General features: G+C 52.2%; 1 protein-coding gene across 1 annotated transcript in view; it reads left to right on the plus strand.

Moving 5' to 3' along the window:
- ANXA5 (annexin A5) overlaps nt 1–2,988 on the plus strand; it is a 28,791-nt gene extending 25,803 nt beyond the window's left edge. The window contains exons 11-13 of the mRNA XM_036241500.1: nt 1,080–1,138; nt 1,340–1,462; nt 2,460–2,988. Of these exons, the coding sequence (XP_036097393.1) occupies nt 1,080–1,138; nt 1,340–1,462; nt 2,460–2,522 (245 nt within the window). The 3' untranslated portion in view covers nt 2,523–2,988. The remainder of the gene's footprint in view (nt 1–1,079; nt 1,139–1,339; nt 1,463–2,459) is intronic.
- The last annotated feature ends 23,513 nt before the right edge of the window (nt 2,989–26,501 follow it).

Consider the following 26,501-nt stretch of genomic DNA (forward strand, 5'->3'; position numbering starts at 1 on the left):
CGTCCACAGCTCTGGGGCGGGCTGAGAAAGTGGCATCTGATTTGGAAAAAGTAGCCTTGATATACTGGGAGGTGGTGGTTTTTAGAGGAAATAATTTGGAATTTTATTTTAGCTACCCAGTGAGAACAATCTGGAAAAAACTGGAGACGCGAAGGCGGTACAGTTTATTGTAGTATCACGTGCTCTCCACAGCCAGGGCAAGCTGGTTGGTGAGTGCCCGGGGTGCCGGCTGCATGGGTGTGCAGTGAGCCCTGCTGTGCCCCCGTCCTTCTGGGAGAGACGCGGGAGGCGTGCATGGACCAGCCGACCGCAGCCCACAGTGGTGGATCTAACAGGGAACGTGTAGCCATCTCTTGGCGATTGGAACACACAGAAGAATGATAACATTTTTAGTTACCGGTGCTTTTTTTTTTTTTTAAGCAATGGTGAGGAGAATTTACCCACCCCATGGAAGGGTGGTTATTTTTGTATAGTAAGGAATTTTCACGTAATTGTTTCTGAAGCTCAGCAGACGGCCTGGGCAGCTCTCACCGTAGGTAGAATAGACAGGTAAGGACAGACAGGTACGTGTTCAGGGAAGGTGTCCTTTCTGCCCTCAGTTGACCTGGGTGTTTCTCCTGATATGGGCCCGTCTCCTGCTGCTCTGTGTGCATCACGGGTGCTCCAGAAGCAGGGAGAAAACCTGGGTCGTGATGACGGGCAGACAGTCCAGGGTTTGTTGAAGACTAGACGGAGCAGCCATCTGCTGTCACTGGCTTGCATGGATTGGAACGAAACTTCCAGGATGTTTGTACTATTTCTCGGGGATGAGGATGGTTCTGACATAACAACCAAAGCTCCCAGAACTGCTGGAGAAGAAGGTGCCGTCCAACAGGGTGGCCTCGGAGACCCGCACCATCCGCCACGCCCCGGGGTGTGTGGCCGGTGTCTGTGGAGACGTGGGCAGGACGAGGTCGGCTCCGCTCACGGGCGCTGTTCTTTGTGCTCGTGCATGAGGGGGGCAGGAGCAAGACGCAGCCTTTGATGGGCAGTGTGTCCTTTCCTGTCAGCAGCCTCTGACGGTACCGCTTCTCTCCTAGTGAAGTGCATTCGCAGCGTGCCCGCCTACCTCGCGGAGACCCTGTACTACGCCATGAAGGCAAGTACGCCGCGTCTCCCTGCTCGGTGTCTTTCTCCAAGTGCGGTGATGTTGTAGGGGACGGACTTTGGGATTTTTTTCCTCCTTAAAACATGCGGTTCCATTCCACTAAGTCGTTTTAGTTTGTCGGTTCACCCCCACTCGGGAGGGCGATGCTCTGAGTGACGTCCGTGACAGCGCCTGCCTCTCCTCTCCTCGCAGGGCGCGGGGACCGACGACCACACCCTCATCCGCGTGATCGTTTCCAGGAGCGAGATCGACCTGTTCAACATTCGGAAGGAGTTCAGGAAGAATTTCGCCACCTCCCTTTACTCCATGATTAAGGTATGCTCTGGTCAGAGATCCAGTCGCACGTGCGGAACCGGAGCGGGGTGGGGGGCGTGTACACCGTGTACAGTGGGACACCCTGCTCCTGGAGTCCGGCCTTGGCTCCCAGTGCGAGGTTGGCCCCTGGCCAGGCCGAGGCCCCCCGGCTTTAGAAGCCCCTTTAGTTGTGGGGACAGATGACTCAACAGACCCACGCTTGCCCATGGCAAAGTGTTCTTTCGTCCGTCTGCAGCCCCAGCTGTCTCCATAAGTCCCTCCTCTGTCACGGCTGTCTTCCTTTGCTTGACTGTGCCGTCACCCTGTCTCAGGTTCACAGTTCAGGAAGGGACCAACCAGGTCAGAGCCGGAGTCAGTCAAGAGCGTAGGCATTGCTACAGGTTTTGTCCCTCTTAAAGCACGGGGCACTGTGGCTTATAACGAACTGGGCTTAAGGCCTTTTAACCTCTCCCCTCCCCCTTTTCCTGTCCCGCTCCCCTCCCCCTCTCCTGGTAATGAGATGTGGGCTCTGTGAAGGGGCATCTCAGCAGAGCCAGCCTTCACCTTGCTGTGTGGTGCGGCTGAAGGGCACCGAGTTGTCCGGCTCCTGCGCTCCTGTAGCTTGAAGCACCACCTGTCACGCACAGCGGAGCGCGGCCAGCAGGGGCGGGCCACACCTGCCCTTCCCTGTCGCGAGCAGCCAGCGGTCCCTGCTGCTCCCCTCGCATCCGTGAGCTGCAGACCTCGAGTCTGTCCGCAGAGTGGGGTTTGAGCCGAGCTGTGGGCACCCCGTCCTCTGAGACGCTGGCGAAGGCACCGTCTGTCTCAGACAGAGCTGCCCCCGCGAGGGGCACCGTCAGGGAGTCAGCCCCGCATAACATTCCCGGTGTGAGTCACAGGAGGTCACCCCACTGGGAGGAAAGTCACAGGAACGCAGTTGCTCGCTAGCTGTCTCTCTCTTTCCATTTCCTGAGGCTTCTGTGAGCCATGGAGGTAACGGAGGACTTTTGGGTTTCAGGGGGACACCTCCGGGGACTATAAGAAAGCCCTCCTGCTGCTCTGCGGGGGAGAAGATGACTGAGATGCCACCTGGAGAAGCCCCGCCCCGCGCCACCACCGCCACCTTCCTCAGCACCGCGCACACCCTCAGGCCCGAGCCGGCCCCTTGTCCTACCCCAGGTGCTGCACGCTGACCTCCCGCACGCGCCGCCCAAGCAGCTTGCGGGCTGCTTTCTGATCCAGTAGGGTCTTCCTCTCCAACTGTTGCCGTCCTCAAGGCCACTCTGTTACTGAGACCAAAGTCCTTGTCGCCTGTATTTGCCTTCAAGTGGTCCGACTGCCTTTAGCCTTTTAGCAGCTTCAGGGATATTAAGTCGATAACCGTGTTACCTTAACTGGAAGCTTAGCCTGGAAATTGTGAACACCCGGAGGCCTCCTTAATCCCGTTTGCCACTGACTTACACCTGGAAAATCACGGTGGTTTGCATTCAAACGATTAACGCAAAATAAACATTTCCTTTCCCCTCCATCGTGCGTGGGCGTGTGTTTGGAAAATGTATTTAACAATGAGGGGTGTCCGTTGACGACTCGCTGTGCGATTGGCCTTTTGGGTGAAAAACGAAATAACAGCACAGACTGGACTTCCTCTGCAGCGTGGAGTGGGCGGCAGTCGGGTCTCTGATTCATGAGCAGCGCGTTCGTGTGTCACACCTGTGACGCCGAGTAGGCACACGAGCCTTAAAACGTCACCTGAAGATCGGGAGTGCTGTTTTTCTTTTTCCTGTGATTAATTTGTGTTTGCTACTTTCTTTTTTTCTAGTTTAGTCATCTACTTAAACTTTTTTTCAATTACAGCTGACGTTCAATATTACATTAGTTTCAAGTACACAGCATAGTGGTTAGACATCTGTGTAGCTTACGAGGTAAACCCCCAACAAGTCTAGTACCCACTTGGCACCATAATAGTTATTACAGTATGATTGACTATATTCCCAGTGTTGTAACTGCCCATTTGTACTTCTTAATCCCTTCACTATCTTCACCCAGCCTCCAATCCCTCCCGGCTGGCAACAATCAGTTTGTTCTCTGTATCTGTGAGTCTGTTTCTGTTTGTTTGTTCATTTATTTTGTTTTATTTTAGATTGCACATGTAAGTGAGATCACATGGTATTTGTCTTCCTCTGTCTGACTTATTTCCCTTAGCATAATACCCTCTAGGTCCATCTGTGTTGTCACAAATGGTAAGATTTCATTCTCTTTTTGTGCCTGAGTAATATTCCACTGCGTGTGTGTGTCTTACATCTTCTTTATCCAGTCGTCTGTCAGTAGACACTTAGGTGGCTTCCATATCTTGGCAATTGTAAATAATGCTACAGTGACCATAGGGGTGCATCTATCTTTTCAAATTAGTGTTTTTGTTTTCTTTGGATAAATACCCAGAAGCGGAATTACTGGGTTTTGCTAATCCACTACCTTTACTATATTTTACCTTTCCAGTGAGACTTTAAACTTTCATCTGTTTCTTTGTTACTAATTAGTGCCTTTTCTTTTCATCTTAACAAAGTCCCTTTAACATCTCTAGTAAGTTCAATTTAGTGGAGATGAACCTTTTAGGTTTTGCTTGTTTGAAAAACTCTCTCCTTCAGTTCTGAAGGACAGTTTGCTGGGTAGAATATTATTGGATGACAGGTTTTTTTTTTGTTTTTTTTACGGCACTTTGAATATGTCATGCCACTTCCTTCTGGCTTACACACTTTCTGCTGACATATCTGCTGATATACATATGGGGTTTCCCTTGTTTGTAACAAGTTGTTTTTCTCTTGCTACTTCTAAGATTCTCTGTGTCTTTCACTTTTGACACTTCATTTATGTGTCTTGGTGTGGGTCTCTTTGGGTTCATCTTATTTGGAACTCTCTGGGCTTTCTGGACCTTGGTTAGGGAAGTATTTAACCATTCTTTCTTCAAATATGTTTTCTGTCCCCTTCTCTCTCTTCTCTTTCTGGGACCCCACCCGTCATGTGCGTGTTGGCTGGTCTGCTTGATGCTGCTGCACACGTCCCTCAGCTGTGTCTACCTTTTTCCACTCTTCTCTTCTTTTTGCTGCTCTGACTCCCACTGTCCTGTCTTTGAGTTCACGGATCCTTTTTCTGCTTTGTCTAGTCTACTGTTGAACCCTCTGCTGTATTTTTGTTTTTTTTTTTTTTAATTTCAGTCACTGTATTCTTCAGCTCTGATTTATGTTTGGTACCTTCTATATTTTCTCTCTCTTTGAGATTCTCCCTTTGTTTATCCATTGTTCTGAGTTTGGTGAGCATCTTTATGACTGATTTTCAAACATTTTATGAGGCAGGTAACTCATTTATCTCCATTTCATTCAGGCTGATCTCCGAGGTTTTATCTTGTTCTGTTATTGGGAGAACATTCATTTTCTTTGACTTCTCTGTTGGTTTTTATGCATTAGATGAAACAGCCACCTCTCTCAGTTTTGCAGGAGACTCTGCCCTGGCTAGAGATAGTTTCTCAGACTTTTGTGATTATTCTAGCCAGCCTACTGTATTCTTGGTGGCTCCCCTGGTTGAGGGTGTGCCAGGACCTCTCAGGGTCCCAGAAGGGGGCAACCCCAGTGGATACCTGGATTCAGGCTGCTTGGAGGTCAGACCCTCAGGCAGCAGCTTTTAAAGGATTTCAGGGGACGATTTGGAGATGGGCATTTCTCTCTGCTCCCTCCGTGCTGAGTCTTGGGGTGAAGGCCAGTGAAGGAGGGTTTCTTTTTCTACATTTCCCTGAACCTGTGAACCTAACCCCTGTTGGCCACCAGAGCCAGGCTGTCAAGCAATGTGTCCTCCGGCTGGAAGTCACAAAAGCCAGGGTGCCACACATGTGCACAAGCTCCTTTCTTGGAGAGACACAGAGACGCAGGCCACCGTGGGTGGGGTAGAGGGAGAGTGTGACGATGGTGCCTGTCCTCCGAGTTCTCTGGAGAGAATTAGTCAGGCTTCAGTGTGTGTTTTAGTAAGAAGCCTGTGGCCCTGGCCAGTTTGGCTCAGTGGTTGGAGCCTGTGGACCAGAGAGTCCTGGGTTTGGTTCCCGCTTGGAGCACGTACAAAAAAAAAAAAAAGGAAGCCTGTGTCTTGGGCCGCTGCTGTTAACACCAAGGAGACAGACCGGGTGCCTCTCCACCATGCTTTAGGGTGGTAGCTGCTTAGGAACCCTTTCTTCATCTTTCCAGTTCTGTGGGACCCATGAGCATAAGCCTGCTGGCCGCCTGAGCCAGGTGACGTAGAGGTGTCTTCTGGGCCCCACAAAAATCAGGGCTCCTTTCCGGGAGACCCCAGTGGCCTGGAGCGAGACAGAGACTCAGCCGACCTCCACCTTTGCAGAAGGTTTCAGGAGACCCCGAGCTGTGTGTCCACTAGAAGCTCGTCCCTCATGCTGACACTTTAAGATAAGCAGATAAGCCTCTTACACAGAAAGTGGGGGTGCTTTTCAGTCGGCTGCCTCTGTGGGTCCCGGGGTGGGTGAGCCTGTGCCAGCCCCGTAAGAGCTGTCTCTCAGTGCGCTGCGGCCTGTGGATCTCGTGGACGAGAGCCCTGTGGGTTTTGAAAGCTCGATATTATGGGGGCTTGTATCTCAGGTGCAGGTTTTAAAAGCTGGGGTGCCAGATGTGGGGTTCAGACCCTTCACTCCTCAGGGAGAAGTTCGGGCTTTGAGTTCCCTCCCGAATGAGTCACTGCTGGAGCAGAGCTGATGGTGAGGTTGTGTCTCAGCTGCTCCCACCCACTTCCACGTGGGGCTTTTGCTTGTCGCCTGGTGGGTAGTCACGTCAGCAGACAGTGCTTTGTGGCTCGCTGCGGTTTCCGTGTGTCCGTGGAAGGAGGTGAGTTTAAGATCCTCGTTCGTCACCACCTTGAACCGGACTCTGCTGTTTCCTCGTTTCCGGTGGATGAAGTGAATTTCCCTGATTCATTTCCCAGTGCTAGCAGGGTTGCATTCCCAGGACAAACCACTGTGTCGTGACGTGGTCTTTTTCCATGTGGCTGGATTTGGTTTCTGATATCTCTTTGAGGACTTTTGTCTCTATGTTCATGAGTGGTTTTGGCCTGTAGTTTTTCTCTTTTTTTTCCTTGAAATATTTCTGTTCAGTTTTGGTATCAGACTCATGCTAGCCTCATGAAATGAGTTGACTTCATAAAATAGTATTTCTTCCTGTTCGACCTTGTGCAAGAGTTCGTACAGCTTTGGCATGAAAATGTCTTTATGTATTTGGTAGATTTGCCAGTTAAGTCAGTCATGAGCTTTTGGGGGAGATGGGGTGGGGAAGAGTTTGAACTACAAATTAAAAAAAAATACACACACACTTTTAAATATATAGACATCAAATATATATTTATCTATCACATAAGCTTGAAATAACAAATTCATACCTTAGCATTCTAGGGGTCGGAAGTGCAAAACCAGTCTCACTGGCTCGCGTCACGGTGTGGGCAGGGCTGTGCACCTTCTGGAGCTCGGGGGGAGAAGTCACATCCTCATCTGTCCCAGCCGCTGGGGGCCACACCACTCCACAGCTCTTGGGCCCCTTTTCCATGTTCAAAGCCAGCAATTAGGCCGCTCCAGTTTCTGCTTTCTGACCTCCCATCTCTTCTGCCTGGGACTCTTGCCCTTTTATTTTTTATTTATTTTTATCCTCACGCGAGGACATTTTTCCATTTTTTTAGTTTAGATAGAGCGGGAGAGAGAGAGAACAAGAGAGAGAGAGAGAGAGAGAGAGAGAGAGAGAGAGAGAGAGAGAAACATCGATGTGAAAGGGACACATCGAGTGGCTGCCACCTGCACGACCCAGCCAGGGCCGGGGACAAACTGCAACCGAGGTACATGCCCTCAGCGGGAACCAAACCCGGGTCTCTGGACCACAGGCCGACGCTCTAACCGCTGAGCAAAATCAGCCAGGGCGACTCTCGCCCTTTTAAGGATCCTGTTGATGACCTTGGGCCACCTGGATCATCTGGGTACTCTTTTCATTTGGGGGTCACATCTGCAAACTCCCCTTTGCCATTCAAGGTCACGTAGTCACAGGTTCTGGGCAGTAAGGCATGGCCATCCTTTGTGGGGTGGGGTGGGGTGGGGTGGGATGAGGCATTTTCCTGCTTGCTCCAGAAAAGACTTCCGTAGTATATACAGCATTTTCTCTGTTAGAGGAGGGGTGTGCTCTCCCTCCTAGGTGTAAGCAGAACTTCCAAAGAGTATACCTTTAGTCAGTGTAGCTTGTAAACGGGGAAAACCTTTCCTTAGGTGATTTTTGTACTTGTACCTAATTTTAGTAATACTGATCTGCCAAGTCTGCGGCAGTCCCTCCTGTGCCCAGTAGGTGGTGCTGTTGGCATACACTCACCTCCGTGACGCTCAAACTGCACCTGTGTTGAAACGTCCATTTTTCAGCACCGCGGGGTGTTCCTGCACAATCTCCCGCACCCAACGCGCAGACCGAAAGCAAGTCTAATTTTAATCCCTACTTGGTGACTCATCTGTAGCCACGTTCAAGTTTGTTTTCAAAAGCACTGGTTTGTTTTCCCCGGTGACATTCTGTAGTCTGATCAATTCCCACTTCCTCGCCTGCTCCCCACCGGTGGGCGAGGGCGCCCGGCCCTTCCCTGGCCGTCTGCGGGTGTTCCTTTCTCTCCTTCCGGCCCTGGTAACAATCAGGTGCCCAGCCCGAGGCGCCCCTGGGAAAACCCCTCCCGCAGAGTGACTTTGCCTTCTGGGTTTTGACATTTGAAATGAAGGAATGTTTAAAAATTGTAAATTCACTTTTTTCCCCCTCCCTGTTGTCTTCTCATAAACAAAGTCTACAACTACTTTCATCCCGGACAAGTCTGCCCACCCAAACGCCCTGTTTCGGGTAGTGGCTCTAAAATCCTTCTGCTGCCCTGGCCGGTTTGGCTCAGCGGTTAGAGCGTCGGCCTGTGGTCCAGGGAGTCCCGTGTTTGGTTCCCGCTAAGGGCACGCACCTCTGTTGCGGTTTGTCCCCGGCCCTGGTTGGGTCATGCGGGTGGCGGCCACTCGGTGTGTCCCTTTCACGTCGATGTTTCCCTCTCTCTCTCTTCCTCGCTCTCCCTCCCGTTCTATCTGTACAAAAAATGGAAAAATGTCCTCGGGTGAGGGTAAAAATAAAAAAATAAAAAAATAAAATGAAATCTTTCTGGTGACGGGTCTCATAGCTTTGGGAATATTCTCACATCCTTCCTTCCTTTGTCCTTCGTGTTACATTAATGACCAAGTCCAGACAGTCTTCCCTGTTATGTCTGTCCCGCTGCCCCTCCTGTCCGTTCCCGCTGTGACCCTGTGTCTGGATTTCCTTATTTGGACTGCAGAGATGACTTCTCTTTATCAAAGAAAAATTCCTTGTTTTTAGCAAAGCAATAAAGACACCAGTGTGAAAGGTCAAATAGCATGAAAGTATAAGGGCTAGAAGCCCCCTCCCCTCACTCCCCACCCCATCCCATCCCCATAGGCGTGAGTGTCACCAGCATTAAACATCTTCATCGTTTTCCCTGGGAGTGTTTTTCCGAGTGTGTGTCTCTATAGCCCGTTCCCTCTCACTCAGCTCGGCTGCCCTGTGGTTTCCTGCTGTGCTCCGTGTGATTCAGCTCGTTACCTACTCACACTGGGCTCCAGCCTCTAAGTAACAGCACACCGGTTCCTCTTCCAGCTCCTCCCGAGGGTACATGTCCATTTCTTGTTCCAGCAGCTGTAGAAACAGGCCCTGGCCTCCTCCTGTTGAAAGGAGAGGGCAGGGGGAGCAGGGTGGGGGAGTTGGGGGGCTCTATCCTTTATTTCTCTTCGCCCCCTTATCACCTGCCAACTCTTGTAGCCTGTGGCTTTGTTTTCTAAATAGTCAGGGTCGGTTCTATTTACATTCCGCCGTTTACTGACCCCTGGGCATCTCTTCTGGGTATGTGGATTCTAGAATTTGGGAGTAGTGAAGTTTAGACTATTGACTAATGTGTGATCTGTGATTCCAGTTCCCTTCTGGGTCTTGTATCCCCCCCCCCCCTCCCCCGGTATCTGCCTTTATTGTTGAAGTGTCTGTGATGTCCGAGCTCCTGTGGAGTCTGCAGCACCCTCCCCACAACCTCCCTCCTGGAATGTCTGTCCTTCGGACTGATTTCTAACACCAGCGTGTGGGTGGCATACCCCTGGGTGGCTGACTCATGCTCACACTGACAGAGTTCTCCTTAGACAGTTGTTCAATCTTTCTAAAGGAGGCCCTCCCCCTCCCTCTCCCTCCCTCCCCCTCCCTCCCCTTCTTTCTTTGTGGCCCGGCTAGGGCAGGGGGTGGACCAGAGGGTGCTGTGAGCATTTGTGCCCAGCTGCTTCCACAGATTTGCAAGGGATTCTTCTGCTTTCGGCCCTGCATGTCACTGTCCCCTCCATGCTCCTCCACATTCGAGTCACCAGCTTTCCTAGGGTGCCACAGGGCAGACTGTCTCCCTTTTCCTGGGCAGCCTCTTTTCCGTGTATTTAGGGCTTCGTTAAACACCCCCTCTCCTTCAACTCTGCATCTCCCGGAAACCAGACGACACTTCCCGGGTTCTCTGGGGTCGACGGTGTCCCTCCCCTTCTTGTTGTGAGATTTTCAACGCCTCGAAGCTCAGGTCAGTGGGCCCAGGCTCGCATTGCTCAGCGGCCGTCCTGAATGGGGAAGCCGGGTTACTTGTTAATCTTGCCTGCCAGTCCTGCCCGATTTCCCGGGTCCCTGTCACCCCATTTCCCTTTGCAGGGCCGCGTGTCTCCGTCCAGAGTCTCAGCCCTATTCCTATTACCGGGCTCCCCAGATTGTACTTGCACATCTGCGTTTTGATCAGTGTGTCTTCCCTACACCGTGCAGTAGATGGACAGTTATACTTCTGCTTTTGATCTTCCTATTTAGAGCTTTCCTCCCACAGGGGGGCAGTCCGGGAGCACGTCCGAGGACTACCTGAGCAGGTGCCGCCCCCTACCTGAGCAGGTGCCGCCCTCTACCTGAGCAGGTGCCGCCCCCTACCTGAGCAGGTGCCGCCCTCTACCTGGGCAGGTGCCGCCCCCTACCTGAGCAGGTGCCGCCCTCTACCTGGGCAGGTGCCGCCCTCTACCTGAGCAGGTGCTGCCCTCTACCTGAGTAGGTGCCGCCCCCTACCTGAGCAGGTGCCGCCCTCTACCTGGGCAGGTGCCGCCCCCTACCTGGGCAGGTGCCGCCCCCTACCTGAGCAGGTGCTGCCCTCTACCTGAGTAGGTGCTGCCCTCTACCTGAGCAGGTGGCATTGATACTGTTTTGGTAATTGAATTATTTTGAATTTTGATGAACAAAAAACCCAAGGGGACATACTAGGAGAACATTTTTCTGATGCTGCGAAGGAATAGATTTATGTGCTTTTTAAAATAAATACAATTTGTTATCTTTCTGATTAAGATAATGAATACATTTATCAACAGGGAGAACACAGTGTGTGGCAGACAGAAACCAAAAACGCTACCGAACCAGTAGGTCATGGTGTTCTCCTTGCTCAGTGTTGAGTAGATGATTATCATAGCTAAACTGGAGTTGCTGGTTAGAGCCACATGGAGTTTTAAAGATCACAGTAACTTTAACAAGTTTCAGATAGGAGCTGACATCGAGGACCCCCTCTGTCTGTGGAAAGAAATTCATTCATCGCCACTGAAGATAAATTAGCCCGGCTGGTGGGTGTGTCCTGCGGACCCTGCCCAACCCCAGCTTTGGTGCTGGGCTGTGCTGGGCTGGATCACCCCCCCCCCCAAGACTAAGCTGGTGTAAAGGTGCCTGAGAGGGAGGGGCAGGGTGGAGGAAGGAGAAGGGGGGGATGCGGGGGGACAGGCGAGGGGATATTGATTCCAGATCAATTAACTTGAGAATTTTTACATCTGCAAGTTTAGAACAAAATGATTTTCTTATAGCACAACTAAGTTTTGCATCATTTCTAAAATATAAAGTTGTGTTTTTCAGCACGTGTTGGGGGGAAACGTCTTGCCTGGGGGAGGTGAAGAGTGGGGCCGTTGGTCTGGGGGAGCCTGGGGGGAGATGGGCTCAGTTAGAGGGGCTCTAGGGGAAGGGAATGCTGGGGGGCCGGGCAGCAGTGGGGGCGGGGTGAGGGGTGCTGGTGGGGTGAGGGGTGCTGGTGGGGTGAGGGGTGCTGGTGCGGAGCTGTCTGTAAGGGGACAGGGATGTCTACCTGGGGGACTGGGCTGCAGTGGGGGCGGGGTGAGGGGTGCTGGTGGGGTGAGGGGTGCTGGCAGGGTGAGGGGTGCTGATGCAGAGCTGTCTGTAAAGGGACAGGGACGTCTACCTGGGGGGCCGGGCAGCAGTGGGGGCGGGGTGAGGGGTGCTGGTGCGGAGCTGTCTGTAAGGAGACGGGGACATCTACCTGGGGGACCGGGCTGCAGTGGGGGCGGGGTGAGGGGTGCTGGTGGGGTGAGGGGTGCTGGTGCGGAGCTGTCTGTAAAGGGACAGGGACATCTACCCAAGGGACGGGGCAGTGCAGGGCTGTGTGGAGCCAGCCTGCGGGGCTGGCACCTCCGCACCCTTTATCAGCTGCACCCCACTGAGCAGCACCTTTTCTCCAACGTGCTCTCCTCGCGTGTACAGCGAGGGATGTGTGTCCTCTACTGGAACGACGTGAGTTAGCGCCTGTGAGGACGCACTGGGGGAGTCCATGCTGGAGCCCGGGGCTTGGACTCCTGGTGATGGCTGGCGGGTGGGAGCGGGTGCGGGGCGCTTGCTGGAGTGTGGCTGGACCCAGGGAGGAAGGGAGCGGCCGTAGGGAGCAGCTGAACCGTGTGCCCCTCGCCCAGCCCAGCGGCTCTCTGGGGAAATGAGACCCTACGTGACACGAGTAGCGTTAGTTGTGCGGCCGGTCGCCAGGTTCTGCCTCTGTGTGTACGTGGCCGGGGGCTGACGCTCGGTGCTCATGCCCCTTGTCCTTGGAGCCCTTGCTGCCGGACACTCGGCAGGAGAACACAGAGACCTCCAGTCCCCTCATGGCCTGGACGGGAAGGGCTGGCTCTGGGGTCCCTCTGGGTCTGAGCGGAGGAGAGCACGTTTCATCCGGTGGTCACACAAAGGAGACAGGGATGGAGGTGGGCCCGACCCTGAGTGGGAGGCAGGCTCCCGTGGAGGGAGGGGCCCCAGAGGGCAAGACAGGGGCTTCTGAGGGGCTGGGCTTGTCCCCCACTCCTGGTCCCCATGGAGCCTGGGGGGTGCAAGGCCTTCGCTGGGGCAGCTGGGGAGGGCAGCAGAGGAGGAGGTTTGGGAAGGTTCTGGAGCTGCCTTCAGAGGGCCCAACTTCCACCTTCTGGGAGAACAAGGGCGAACTGGTCACAGAAGCCCCAAGACTTTCTTCTCTGTGTGTTTATGTAACCAGCACCCCTCGGTTTCGTGTGTCACCAAGGAGTGCGGAGCGGCTCAGGAGCACGGTGACATTTGAAATTCTCTTCAGCACGAAGACGGGGAACCGGATTCAGATGTGATCTGATCAGAGAGGAAGAGGAAGCGTGAAATGCCCACCTCGTGGCGTGGGCAGACCGGCAGGGTCGGCTCGTGGCGTGGGCAGACCGGCAGGGTCGGCTCGTGGCGTGGGCAGACCGGCAGGGTCGGCCCGGCTGCGTTGCCTGAAGTCGGTCATGAAGGGAGGGAAGGAATCCACCTGTGATGACAGACACGCTTTCTACCTGTGTCACTGCGAGCGTGCGCTCCGATGACCTTCTCCTTAGGGGCTCAGTTGCTATTTGTAGAAGGTGATGACGCAGACAGCTACTTGGGAGCATGCCCTTGGGATTTGAATGGGTGTCTGTCATGACTTGCTGTGTGGTCCCCACGGGACTCGGGGAGAAGGGGGCCCCAGACACACAGGGTGCCCGTGCCTCGGGCTGCGCTGTGAGTAACAGAGGACTGTGTGTCTGGCCGAGTCTGTGTTCTGCCGGAATCTTGACCCTTAACAGGCTGACTTAGCTCGTAGGGAGGTTAAAAGCCAGACTCAGACAGTGGGTTCTGGTCTGTCCTTTCTCTCCGCTTTGTGCTCAGGTTCCCTTCCCTCCTGGCTGCTCTGTGGACCTCAGATTCCAGACACAGAACCCACAGACTCACGCAGATTGTTTAACCAGATCCCACAACGGTGGAGGGAGAACCCCCGATAAATGCCTGTCACACCCATTTCCCAGTGGGTCTGCTTCTCTGGTCAAACCCTGATCAGTCCAGCTCTCTCGAAAGGTCTGAGCCGGCGGGAGGTCACATCCACAGCGCGAGGCCAATGTAGAGCAAAATGGCTTTATTGCATGTGCCTGGGTGTAGGGGTTAAGCCAAGAAGGGTTCAGCCTCAAACCAGGTTTGGGGTGTCCGTTATATACTCTACTTTTAGCTTCCGGCAGTTCCTGCTGATGTATTTTGTCTGGTCCATTGTCCACTGTGCAGTAGGGGGTCTGGTATCTCGTCCAGCATCTGCTGGGTGATCCATTGCCTTGCGGACAATCCAGATAGTCCTTATCCGTACTCCACAGAAGGCTGAGCGAAGGTCATGCAAGCAACACAATTTCCACGGTTTCTGCCTTTTGCAAACTTTCAACTTTACCCTTTGAAACATTACTGACCCTTTCACCCTCATACCCGTTGACCAGTCCCCTCAGTTCCTTTCATTCCAAGTCCTTCCTAAGTGTCATCTTAACACACTGGCTGTGTTACATACAATCCACGGACCTAAATTTTTGGCACACAAAAAAAATATCTGGCAGCCAGTCTAGTTGTTCTAAATAGAAGAGAGGTGTGTGGATTCGAGGTGGGCGTTGAAGGCAGCCCCCTCTTTCCGAGTGTTAATTCTAGGTAGGTCTGGAGACACCCTGTGTGGTCCTGTTCGGAATCTCTGTTCAGAGCCCGGCACTGCCACGCAGGCTTAGGAGAGAGGAGGGACTGTCATGGCGTTAAAATAGTCCAGGCTTGGGAGCAAGCACTTGTTTGAGGGGGGAAGGACAGGAATGAGGGGCAAGGGTTCAGACAGCGCCCTCGGGAGGCCCCACTGACACGGTCAGGAACTAACTTGTCGGGGTTCATGTCAACATGTAGTCAAGGCACAAACAGCCAAGTCTTGGCTGGAAGACGGTATGAAAATGTGCCTGGTCAGACCGCGCTGCTGCTGGTGATGGGAGGAGGGAGGGGGAGAGATTGGGCACCAAAGGAAAGAGGAGAGAACTCATGGGCACAGACCACAGTGTGATGATTGTGGTGGGCGGCGGTGGAAGAGGGCTGAGAGGGGGTACATGGTGATGGAAAAAATGAAATAATGAAATACAAAATAAATTTTGAAAAAGAAAAGGAAAACGTGCCTGGTGACCAATAATCGTGTGTTATCTTCCAACGGGCACGCCCAGAGGCTGCTCACTATGTAGGCTCTTTAAAGAGGCTGACGGTCGTTATTTGAGTTTCTTAGCCATGAACTGGCTATTATTTTGCTCTGTGTGATTCTGTTCTCCTGCAGGGGAAACAAAGATCTTTTGTAGGACAATCTTCCCACAGTGTTGCTACTTTAATCACTGAATACATTAATCACTGAAATCGCCGGAACATCATAACACTGTTATTATTTCAAGTGGGTAGCCGACTTGAGAAGAGAGTCTCACTGCATGTGGGCCGAAGAATGTGACCCAAGGACTAGCTTTGCTACCAAGCAAGGGACAGAGAGAATAACCAGGCTGTGGGCGTGTTTCGGGAAGTGATGACCACCATGTGGTTTACCTCTATTCCCAGGGCCCAACACAGTGCCTGGTGCAAAGGAGGTGCCTACACATCACTGTCTTCTGGATTATATTTTTAAATTGAATTTATCGGGGTGACGTTGGTTAATAAAATGACATAGGTGAGTGAATGAAGAGGAAATCACAGAGGAGAGAAGCTCCAGGCTTTACCTCTAGGGGGCAGACTCCTCCTCAGTGCAGATAAACCAACTAAATTCCTGCACTTGGAAGTTAGTCCCAGCAAGGACGCCTCCGCCTTTATATACATGATGTTCTGATATTGCTGTTTATTCTTTTGACTTACCTTATTCTTGGCTAGCCTACATTCAGTGAGTTTGCTGGAAGAGGGTATTTGTGAAATATTTAAGTTTGTGCCTATCCGTGGACGTCCGTCGGTTGTCTTCTCCCTGCAAAACAACCTGGCTGTGTATAAAATGTTTTTGTCAGAAGCTGTCAATGTCTCTTTCATCAGCAGTAGAAGAAATTAAAATAAAAAAAAATAAAAAATGGAGGCAGCGTCTGCGACAAAGACTTTCTGAAGCCACGTAGGAAATTGGTATCGTTATATTTTACTAAGCTCGTGTCCTGGGGAGGTAGTGACCCGTTTCACCAGATGACTTCTTGAGGCGGCTGGCTCTTTATTCTTTTAGAAACGTTTAATACTTACAGTTACTACTTTAGGAGTAGAAAACTATCTCAGAGAAGATGTCGAGGCTCAACAAAATTCACCTGTGTCCACCAGCAATCGCTCCCAAGTTAGTCTGCAACAGGGTTCACTTCCCTTCCCACCAACGGCCCACCAGGTCCCAGGCTGAATAGCGGGTTAAAGGACGGGGTGCACTGACCCTTCACCGGACCGGTAGCTACTCGGGGCCCTGCTGCAGCTCGGGCCCCAGAGACCGGGTACTGGGGCTCTCACGGCCTGTCTGTCTGTCCGCCTCCCTCCTCGCTCACGGTGCGGTGACCACGTGGAGGAACCGCAGTCGGAACAAGCGCACTGCTCCCGGGGTGATGAGAGAGGGCCCGGACCCCCGAGTCCTCCGCCCCATCAGGAGAGCTGCCCAGGCGCCTCCAGCGCCCCACCTGGACCCGCCCGCCCACTCGCGGCCGCGGATGGCACTCGCGCCCGGCGCCCGTGCGCGCACACAGCCACTGGGGACCCTCCCCACGACTTCCCCGGCCATCACAGAGATGCAGCCCGTTCTCTGCAACACGCGCGTCGGGAAAGTGACGGGCACGCGCAGGGCCACCTTGGGCACGTGTGGGTTCCCGTCGCTCGCCTGTGAGAATCGCCCGCGCGCAGAAAGCGCACGTGGGGAGGCCGCACGCAGCGCATGCACGCATCCCAGCACCCCTCGCCCCGCGGCCACGCACCTGTGCACCGCAGGTGTTCCGCTGCCGTCCTCCCTCGGCCCCTCGGCCCGGGACCAAGCGCCGCTGCCCCGACACCAGGTCCGCGGGCGCCCGGTCCGTGAAGGTTTGTGCCCACTTGCTGCACAGCGCACGGGCCTCACCGCCCACACTGCCCGCGCGCTGTCCTGGTGGGTGCCCGTCCTCCTCGAGTGTTGCTTCCAAAGGTGCTGTGCGGGTCACTTAGGCCCCTGTTTGCCCGTAGGCCCGGGGTGCTGCCCGGAGGACTCGGCCAGGGTCGCCAGACTCGTGTCCCCTGTTGCACGCTCGTCAGCGGTGAACCTCAGTTTCCCGTGTTTGAGGTTGGACTTTCGGGCCCCTGTGTCTGACCTGCCGCCCCGAAACTCGCCCTCTGGCATCTCTGAACACCCCCTCGTTCGGGCCTTCCGCTGAACTCGTCACAACCTGAAAGTATCTGAAATACTAGATGATTTTTTCCTGTTTCATAAAACGTGAAATCCTTTTGGGTTTCTGCCCACCAGCTCTCAGGAGGCCTGGCACAGCGTGGGCATCGTTAATGTGTTGCGTGAGCGAATGGAAGGCAGTGAACGTTGTACCATCTTCTTGCTCCACCGTGAATGCTTTTACAAAGTCCCCACGGATTTCTGAGCTATCAAATGAAGTCATGAAAGTTTTCAGACAGGCATTGTCCTTCTTCCTCTAAGCTTGCTCTAGAGGGAACGCATTGACCTCGCGGGAAGGACACTGGGGAAAAGAAAGCCCGGACCTTGGGAGAGTTCCCCCACACTGGCTCTGACCTATCGCTAAATCCAGGGGACCCCGACGCCACCGGGCTGACGGTGGTCCAGTGAGTTATGGGGACTGGGCCTCAATTTAAACCACTGTGGCTGTTGCCCAAGCCAGGGGTGTGCAATTTGAGTAGGCATGCTTGTCAGTTGCAAAGGTCATCACATGGGTTTTGTGACCCAGGAAGTAAAGATGTTGGGGGGGGGGGTGTAGGAAAGACCCAGTGGCTGCCCCTGGGGCATCACCTCCCTGCAGGTAACAAAACAACCTCTCTGGAGACACTGCACGGATTACGGCCACCGGCCAAGACGTGGATGACACAGGCATAGTGATACCAATCTCATCTCCATTAACGTGCTTGTTTGGACGCGGTAGAAGTGTTCCACATGCAGTCCGGTGGCTTCCACTGCAGCGGTGTGACCTGTGGTGCGGTACCGGAGGGAGTCCACCTCGGCCCCTCCAGTTCTCCTGTTCCTCATGAAAATGCAGACGTAGAAAGAGTGGGAGTGGGTGCGGAGTAGCCAAAGGGATAGACTGCACCGGTCACGTGGCTGTGGTGTGTCAGGGCCTGTACTCAGTCTGGCCACGTTCCCGCTGGATTCTGCAAACTGGATTTCCTCTCCGGCCAGTTCTGTTGGACCCTCACAAAGGGGGCGCTAGTGAGAACTGGACATGGGAAACCAAGGAGGGAGGTCCTTCCCGCTTGCTCTCAGTTGGGTTCTTGTCATAGTATCACAATAGTCTCATATCTTCGATCTGACTGCGACGCTTCATTAGAAGCAATTGAGTTCACTTTGGAGATCTTACAGCCTTTGAAGAACTAGACGTCATTGTGCCCCTCGGGGACACCAGCAGGTGCCACTGAGCCTCCTCTTTGAGATGTCCAACCCCTGCCCAGCAGGGTCAGAGCTGCCTGCTCTGCTGAGGAGCACCCTCTTTTCAGAGGGGAGTGTCAGCCCAGTGGGCCCCTGTCCAATGCTCTGATTCCAGTAGTTCCCCCCCACTTGTGTTCCAGCCCCCAGTGGGCAGCCGTTTCTGCCATGGCTAGTTTCAGAACACCTTATTCTCTCATTGTTTTGGTGTTTAGTGTTCTAGTTAAAAAATATTTTACCTAGTTTAATTCTTTACATGAAACCCTCTCTGTTAAAAGAACATCTGAGTTTTGTCTCCTCAGAAAGATCTATATATCAGTGTATAAAAAAACAATACTGCACTCACTGATTTTTAACACCGCGTCGACTTTTTAAAAAAACTTCAGAAACCTTAACGGATGTCCTTGTGAATTTCTATTACAAACCATTTGTGATTCTTTGTACATCTTCCCGTTGTCAACCCTTGGAGACGCGCTGTTCATCATCACCTGGTTTCCAAGCAAAAGGGAATTTTAATTGATAGCATTGGTTCAAAGTCTTTCTGTCCAACCTTTCAGGTTTTGCAAAAGGAATCATCCAAAATGAGCAGAATTAGAGTTGGGCATATGCTGAGTTAGGTCGAGCAGAAAACACACTAATGTACTATATTTGTGGCTCTCATTTTTGATTTATTTTTTGCATTTATCTTGAGATAGAGCAGGAGGGAGGGAGGAAGAGAGAGAGAGAAATATCGACATGAGAGACACATCGAGTGGTCGCCACCCACATGACCCAACCAGGGCTGGGGACAAACTGCAACCGAGGTACATGCCCTTAGCGGGAACCGAACCCGGGTCTCTCTGGTTCGCAGGCCGACGCTCTAGCCATTGAGCCAAACTGGCCAGGGCTCCTTTTAGATCTTGTAGAACAAATAGAATTAAACACAGGCCAACTGCTCCCAAGAAGTCAGGCTGAATGAACACTGCTGTTCGACCCTCGGGAACAAAGCTTTCTTGTATTTGCTTCCCCTCCATCATCATTGTTGAAACAGAACAAGGAAAGCAAAGCGTGCCTGTGGTCAGGACTCAGACCAGCCCCACGGATGGCAGACCACGGAGCCGGTGACGGAGGCCCACTCCTGGTCCACCTGGTGCCACGGCCTGTGGCAGGAGGACATTCCGAGCCCCAGTCACCGATGGGCTGAGGCTGCAGACGTCCTCCTGAGTGTTGGGCGCTCACAGAGCCTTCCTCGGAAGGGGTCCAGGAAGGGCAGGGGCTGACCTCTGCCAGGTTGACCGCCAAGGCTGAGCTGTGCTTCGAGAACATTTCTTTGGTAGCTTCCATGCTGCTCAAAGTGTCTTATCAACTAGCGTCTTTATTTTGTGGCTCCCAGTGTTGCGCCTGCTGGACTCTGGCTGCTGCAGCACAGAGCCCACAGCCGGGACAGGGCTACTTCCTGCGCACAGGGCGGGCGGTTCACATCCGCTCTGCGCTGCCAGTTCTGACTCGGCCTGCACGTGACAGCTGGGAGTGAACACGTGATAGGAGGAGGGGATTCATTCGCGCCTCGGCCCGCCTTTGCCTCACCTGTCCTGCAGCTCCCGGGAAGCGTTTCGTCCGTTCCAGCCAGATTCCAGACTTGGGAAGCAGCATCAGGAAAGGGGGGGTGGTTAGGGACTGAGAGAACCGAGGTGACTAGCAGATTTTGAAAACAGGCATCCATGCAGAGATTAGAGAATGTGTTGGGGTTTGGCTACAAGAGGTTCTGTAGCATGTGCGGGGGTTCTGGAGCACATATGGGGGTTCTGGAGCATGCGTGGGGTTTCTGGAGCATGTATGGGGTTCTGGAGCATGTATGGAGTTCTGGAGTACGCGCGGGAGTTCTGGAGCACGTGTGGGAGTTCTGGAGCATGCGTGGGGGGTTCTGGAGCACTGTGGGGTTCTGGAGCACTGTGAGGTTCTGGAGCATGCGCGTGGGGTTCTGGAGCACGCGTGGGGGTTCTGGAGCACGGGAGCATGTGTGGAGGGTTCTGGAGCACGCGTGGGGTCCTGGAGCACGCGTGAGATTCTGGAGCACGCGTGTGGGGTTCTGGAGCATGCGTGGGGGTTCTGGAGCACGGGAGCATGTGTGGGGGGTTCTGGAGCACGCATGGAGTTCTGGGACATGCGTGAGGTTCTGGAGCATGTGTGGGGTTCTGGAGCATGCGTCGGGGTTCTGGAGCACGGGAGCATGTGTGGGGGTTCTGGAGCACGCGTGGGGGGGTTCTGGAGCATGCGTGGGGTTCTGGAGCATGTGTGGAGCAGAGTCCTGGGGAGGGGTTGTGTTCTTGGAGGCCAGCACAGACGTGAATGCCTCTGTGTCCAGGCAGAGGAGTGGCTGGGTCGCAGGACAGCTCTGTGCTCACTCCCGGAGAAGCTGCTCCTCTGGCCTCCGCAGCGGCTGCAGGTCCCCAGGATCCTCGCCGAGGTTTGTTCTCTTTCTCTGGCGACAGGCACTGTCATGGTGTGAAGTGTATCTTACTGTGGTTTTGATTTATTTTTCCCTAATGAGGGGTGATGTTGAACAGCGTTTCATATGCTTATTGGCCGTTTGTATATCTTCTTTGGAGACATGTCTGTTCAAGTCCTCTGTACATTTCTGAATGCGTTGCTTGCTGTTTTGTTGCTGAGTTGTAGGAGGTCTTCATTCTGGGTATTAACCCCTTGTAAGAGATGTGATTTGCAATTATTTCACCCCATTCTGTGGGTTGTCTCTTTAATCTTTTGATAGCATCCTTCGATGTACAAAACTTTTCATTTCGATGAAGTCCAATTATTTAGTTTTTGTTGCCCGAGCTGTCTGTGTGCAGAGCCAGGTTGGAAAGTGGGATTAGCTTCTTATAAAGCCCAGAGCATCTCTCAAACCCCACCTTCAAGTACAGGAGTGGATTTAGAAACACGAGGTTATTTTGATAGAAAAAAGTGGGTGCACCTTATTCCTGTAATTAGCGTGACTCAATTAGGAAACGCTGCCTGTGTCCAGGTGGGTTCTCCCACCTCCCTTCTCATCGGAAAGGAGCCGCTTTGGGCCTCGCCCACCGCGAATACGCAGGAATCCGTGGACGTCTAGCAGGAGCCTCTGCCCAGCTCCATTAGCCCGCGGGCCCTCTCAGCCCACTGGGAGTGGCAAACACCGTGGAATGGACACGCTCCCAAGCCCAGTGGTCCGAGTAAGAGCGAGCGCTTCCCTCGCACTGGGCGTGAAGGCTGGAGCCAGCTAGCCTTGAGCCGGATGGGTGATCCAGGATTTCACAGCAATGAGACTGCACCTTCCAGTTTCGTCATCGTTACCTGGGGCTGCATCTTCAGGAGCATCCCATGGTCACAGAGGGTCTCAAGCTGTCACGTCTGCCTCCCAGAAGGATGCGAGGGGAAAAGGAGACTGATGTCCTTCTGATGAGTCAGCCCCGCTCCAAGGACTGTCTCAGAAGCCCCCACTCCTGTTCCTAGTGCACAGGCCATTCTAGCAAGGGCGGCGGGCCCTGTGGGCAGTGGTTAACCTGTAACCAAGCTTACTGGTGCTGTGACGGACATTTTCTGGTGCTGTGCATAACACTGGGACTTCCCACGTTCTTACCCTTGGGTTGTTGATGTGATGTGGGGCGGGAGGTGAGGGGTGTGAAAAGGTGCGGATTCAGCAGCCTTCTGGAATCCTCTCAGTAGGGAAAGTAATTTCATTCAGCCGTTCTCGGTAAGCCTCAAATAACATGCCTGTGAGTAACAGTACAGGCTGCTCTCTGGTGCGCCACCCCAACAGTACAGCGTCTTATTGTAAGAAAGGGGGGAGGTGTTGAGTAGGCAGTGAGCCCTTCCCGACCTCCTGGACTGAGAGTGTCATCCCAAGACCCCCGAACACTTAGATTCCACTTTCTCTATCTCCATCGCAAAAACATAACTTCCCTTCTTTTCAATCATCAAACTGTCTCTAACCAGTGTTTACATTTTACAAGGCACAGCTGTCCAGGTTGTCCTTACATCCATTTTCTTTCTTTTTTTTCCCCAGTCGAAATGATATGTAGGCTACTCGATATTTTTCTTTCTCTATGATCATTCTTGCATTGATCCCAGATTCTTTAGTGGATCAATGAAATGCAGGTTGATGGGGTTCTCATGGGATTAGTGAAATACACCTAAAAGGCGGGTCTCTAAGGGCTCCAGCTCAGTGCACAAGGGGGAGGAATGGATTTCAAGAGCAGGAGGACCTCTGGCTTTTTAAATATCCATTAAGGTTGGGAAACCAGAAAGGTTCTGGCCGCGGAGGGAGGGCGGCGGAGTCCCACCCAGGCCGCCCTGGTCACAGCGTGGCTGTGACTGTCCCTTACGCCAGTTTCCCAGGCCCCTGCAGGAGCTCGTGAGCAGCTCTGGACTGTCGTGGACTCCGAGTTACTGGCTTTTGTCGTCTGACCTGGATCTCTGCCTTTGTTTCTGTCACTCATTGTACCCAGCTATTACCGTGTTTGCTGATTCTCTTGAATTTTATCTGTGAGGAAATAATCCTGGACTCGTTTTTCATGTAAATGTTATGCCTTTGGTTTGGTTGTGTGTTTGACATATTGTGTGTTGGTTTGAAGCGGTTCTTTTCCCCAGCACATTTCTAGGTCAGAGCCCTAATCTGCCATGGTGATTTCATGGTTGTTTGTGGTTGTTTTTACGATGGGTTAGCTGTTGAGATGAACGGTTGCCAGGTGGGAAGGGGTGGGGGGGATGGGTGAAAGAGGGGAAGGGATTAAGGTGTAGCTGGCGGGTTGGCTCAGTTGGTTGGAGCATCGTCCTGTACACGAAAAGGTTTTGGGTTCAGTTCCCAGTCAGGGCACATACCTACACTGTGGGTTCGATCCCCAGCTGGGGAGAGTATGGGAGGCAACCAATCAATGTTTCTCTCTAGCATTGATGTTTCTCTCTCTCCCTTGCCCTTCCTCCCTCCCTCTCCTGCGTTCCTCTCTCTCTCTAAAATTAATAAAACATGTCCTTGAGTCATGGAGATGTAAAGTACAGCATAGGGAATACATTTTTTAAAAAGATGGGTTAGTTGTTATTTTTTGTTTGTTTTGTTTCACTATGTTTTCAACTTCAATATCATGTAGAACAAAGAAGGTGGGTTAAAGCAAACATGTAATAGATGTTTGTATTCTTCCTTTTGACTCTTCGAAGATTTTTCTTGGCCTTTACTTCTTTCCTCTCTGTAGATTTACATCTCTCTCTGGTGTGTTTTAACCGTCCCAGATGCAGTGTAAGGGCTCCTCTATCTTAGCCTCTGTTTTTCCGACTTCTCTTTGCCTTCTTAATCCTTGAGCAGCTTTCGCCAAGGTTTCTACATATTGAGCCTGGCTCTTTAGGATTCAAACATATCCTTTTTTTTTTAACTGTTTATTTACTTATTTGATTATGGTAAGAACACCTAACTGGAGCTCTACCCTCTTAACAGATGTGTAAGTATAATAGAGTATTGTTACCTGTAGACACAACATCCTATAGCAAATCTCCAGGAATTACCCATGTTACATAACTAACACTTTATACCCCTTGAATAACAACTCCCTCATTCCCTCCCCTTGGCCTCTGGCAGCCACCATTCTGTCCTGACCGGGGACTGAACCCACACCCACTGAGCTGCCAGGGCTCAGATACATTTCAAGGGTGGCAATGAGGTCTTGTGCTTTGGGATCACACCAGTGACATCTGACTCGGGGTATGTTTCCCACACTGAGAGGAACACCAAGAACAATCACGGACACCTGTGCTTTGGAAGGAGCTATGACCACCTAAGGGGAAATGGGATTGAGTGAAATCAACTGAGCACCGGAGGCTGGCATTTGGGGTCCCGGGCGGCACACGAACCTTCGGCAGGACCTAGGATGAGTCCTCAGAAAACCGAGCGTGGACCAGGACGTGGAGAGAAGGGAGCCCTTGTGCACGGTTGGCGGGAACGTACATCGGTGCAGCCGCCATCGAAGACGGTGTAGAGATGCCTCAGAAAAAGAAAATCAGAACTATCGTGTGGTCCAGCAACCCCACGTCTGGGGGTCGTAAGGACAGAGTAGCCCCGCTGTGCTCACTGCAGCACGAATCGCAGTGACTAACAAGAAGCAACCAGTGATGCATCAATAGGTAGAAGAGCAAATCGATGTTTCCCTCTCCCTCCCGTCCCCTCTCTCAATCAGTCAGTCAACATTAGCTCTGTCCTGAGATGTGTCCTGTGTGATGCTGTGCTGCAGAGTTTAGTGGTCGCAGCACGTCGGCCCTCACGGGTCATGACCATGGATTGCTTCTTTGTCGCTTGACCAGATTGCCCTGAATCATCTCCCTTTCCCTGTGGCTGGCTTACTGAGACCCACTCACCTTCTGCGTCACTGACCTTCCCCTCAGTCCTCCTGGGCAGCTTCCTTGGCCCGCTGGCCGCTGCCTGCTCAGAGCTGCGCCCGGCGGGAACCGACTCATCCCACAGTCAAGGTCTGTCTGCAGGGCGGCCTGAAGCCACGTCCTGCTTCCCGAGGCCCCGGAAGGGAACCTGCACTCGTTGGGACAGGCTGTGAGGAGCTGCCCACAGGCAGGCTGTGCTCCGCACTCCCCAAAGCTGCCAGGCGCGGCCCAGGGCTTTGGGGCGTAGCACGCCCCGGGGACATGCTGCTCCGTCTGCTCCCTGGGTGGCCTGGGCCAGCGCGGGGTCTGTGATTCCACGTGCGTGAACTAGAATACATAACCAGTATCCTCTGTTTTAGTTATGCAAGGATGAGTTCTCCTTTGGAAAATCTATGAGTGTAGTTCATCACTGTAAAATATGAATGAGGAAAAACAATTCTTGCAGCTAGCACAGAACATGCACCTGAAATGGTACAGCAGTTATTTTAAGTTTTTTAACAGTAAGTTAGGGATGCAGGGGAGCCTCCATGTGTGTCAAAACCTTGCAGCAAGTCTTATGCTTGCCCTCTTACAGCTGTGGAAGATGATAACATTTAATAGAGCCACACACACGTACAGTCGCAAGTGCCTCTGTGATGGGCGAACCACGAGTAAGCTCTCTGGATTGTGCTAACGTCAGGGCCCTGGCTCCGTTCTGTACTACAGCTGGGCAGGATGTTAACATTGGGAGAAGCAGGAGAAAGGCGGCAGGTGCCTGGGAATCAGAATTATGCCAAAACAAAAGCAAAACAGCCAACAGAATTTCCCTACACCAATAGGAACTCAGAAAACAATGAGACGGAGCTACCACGTATGTGTAAGCAAGAATGATTTCAGTATGTCAAACGATGTATTTACCCAAGAATGCATAAAACTCAGAGTAAAATGGCAAAGCACTAGTAAAAGGCATAGAAGGTGGTCCGAATAAATAGGGTGATAACACGGTCTTTAAAGGGATCGCTCAAACCATAAAGATGTACGTGTTCCACAAAGTTATACTGTTTTATTTTTTTTGAAAGTATTGAAGATGTTCCCCCTTTTTCCCTATTGATCCCCTACTCCCTGCTCCCACCACCCCCTCCTGCCTTCCCCAACCTAATGTCTGTGTCCATTGGTTGTGCATATAAGCATGTAAGTTCTTTGGTTTATCTCTTTCCATCCCTCCCACCTCCCATCCCTCTGAGGTTTGTCAGTCTGTTCCCTACTTCAGTGACTCTGGATCTATTTTGTTCTTCAGCTTATTTTGTTCATTATTTCCCATAAATAAGTGAGATCATGTGGTATTTGTCTTTCTCTGACTGACTTATTTTGCTTAGCATAATACTCTCCAGGTACCTCCATGTCATCTCAAAGGGTAAGAGATCTTTCTTTCTTACAGCTGCATAGTACTCCATTGTGTATATGTACCACAGCTTTTTTATCCATTCGTCTACTGATGGACATTTGGGCTGTTTCCAGATCTTAGCTATTGTAAATAGTGCTGCTATGAACATAGGGGTGCATATATTCTTCCTGATTGGGGTTTCAGGCTTCTTAGGATATATTCCAAGAAGTGGGATCAAATGGGTCAAATGGCAGTTTCATTTTTAATTTTTTGAGGAAACTCCATATTGATTTCCATAGTGGCTGCACCAGTCTGCATTCCCACCAGCAGTGTACTAGAGTCCCCTTTTCTCCACACCCTCGCCAACACTTGTTGTTTGATGATATGTTGATGGCAGCCATTCTGACAGGTGTGAGGTGATACCTCATAGTCATTTTAATTTGCATCTCTCTGGTGATTAGAGATGTCAAGCATTTTTTCATATGTCTCCCAGCCATTAGTATGTCCTGTTGGGAG

The sequence above is a fragment of the Molossus molossus genome, unplaced genomic scaffold, assembly GCF_014108415.1.
Source record: "Molossus molossus isolate mMolMol1 unplaced genomic scaffold, mMolMol1.p scaffold_m16_p_4, whole genome shotgun sequence".
In the NCBI taxonomy this organism is placed as follows: Eukaryota; Metazoa; Chordata; class Mammalia; order Chiroptera; family Molossidae; genus Molossus; species Molossus molossus.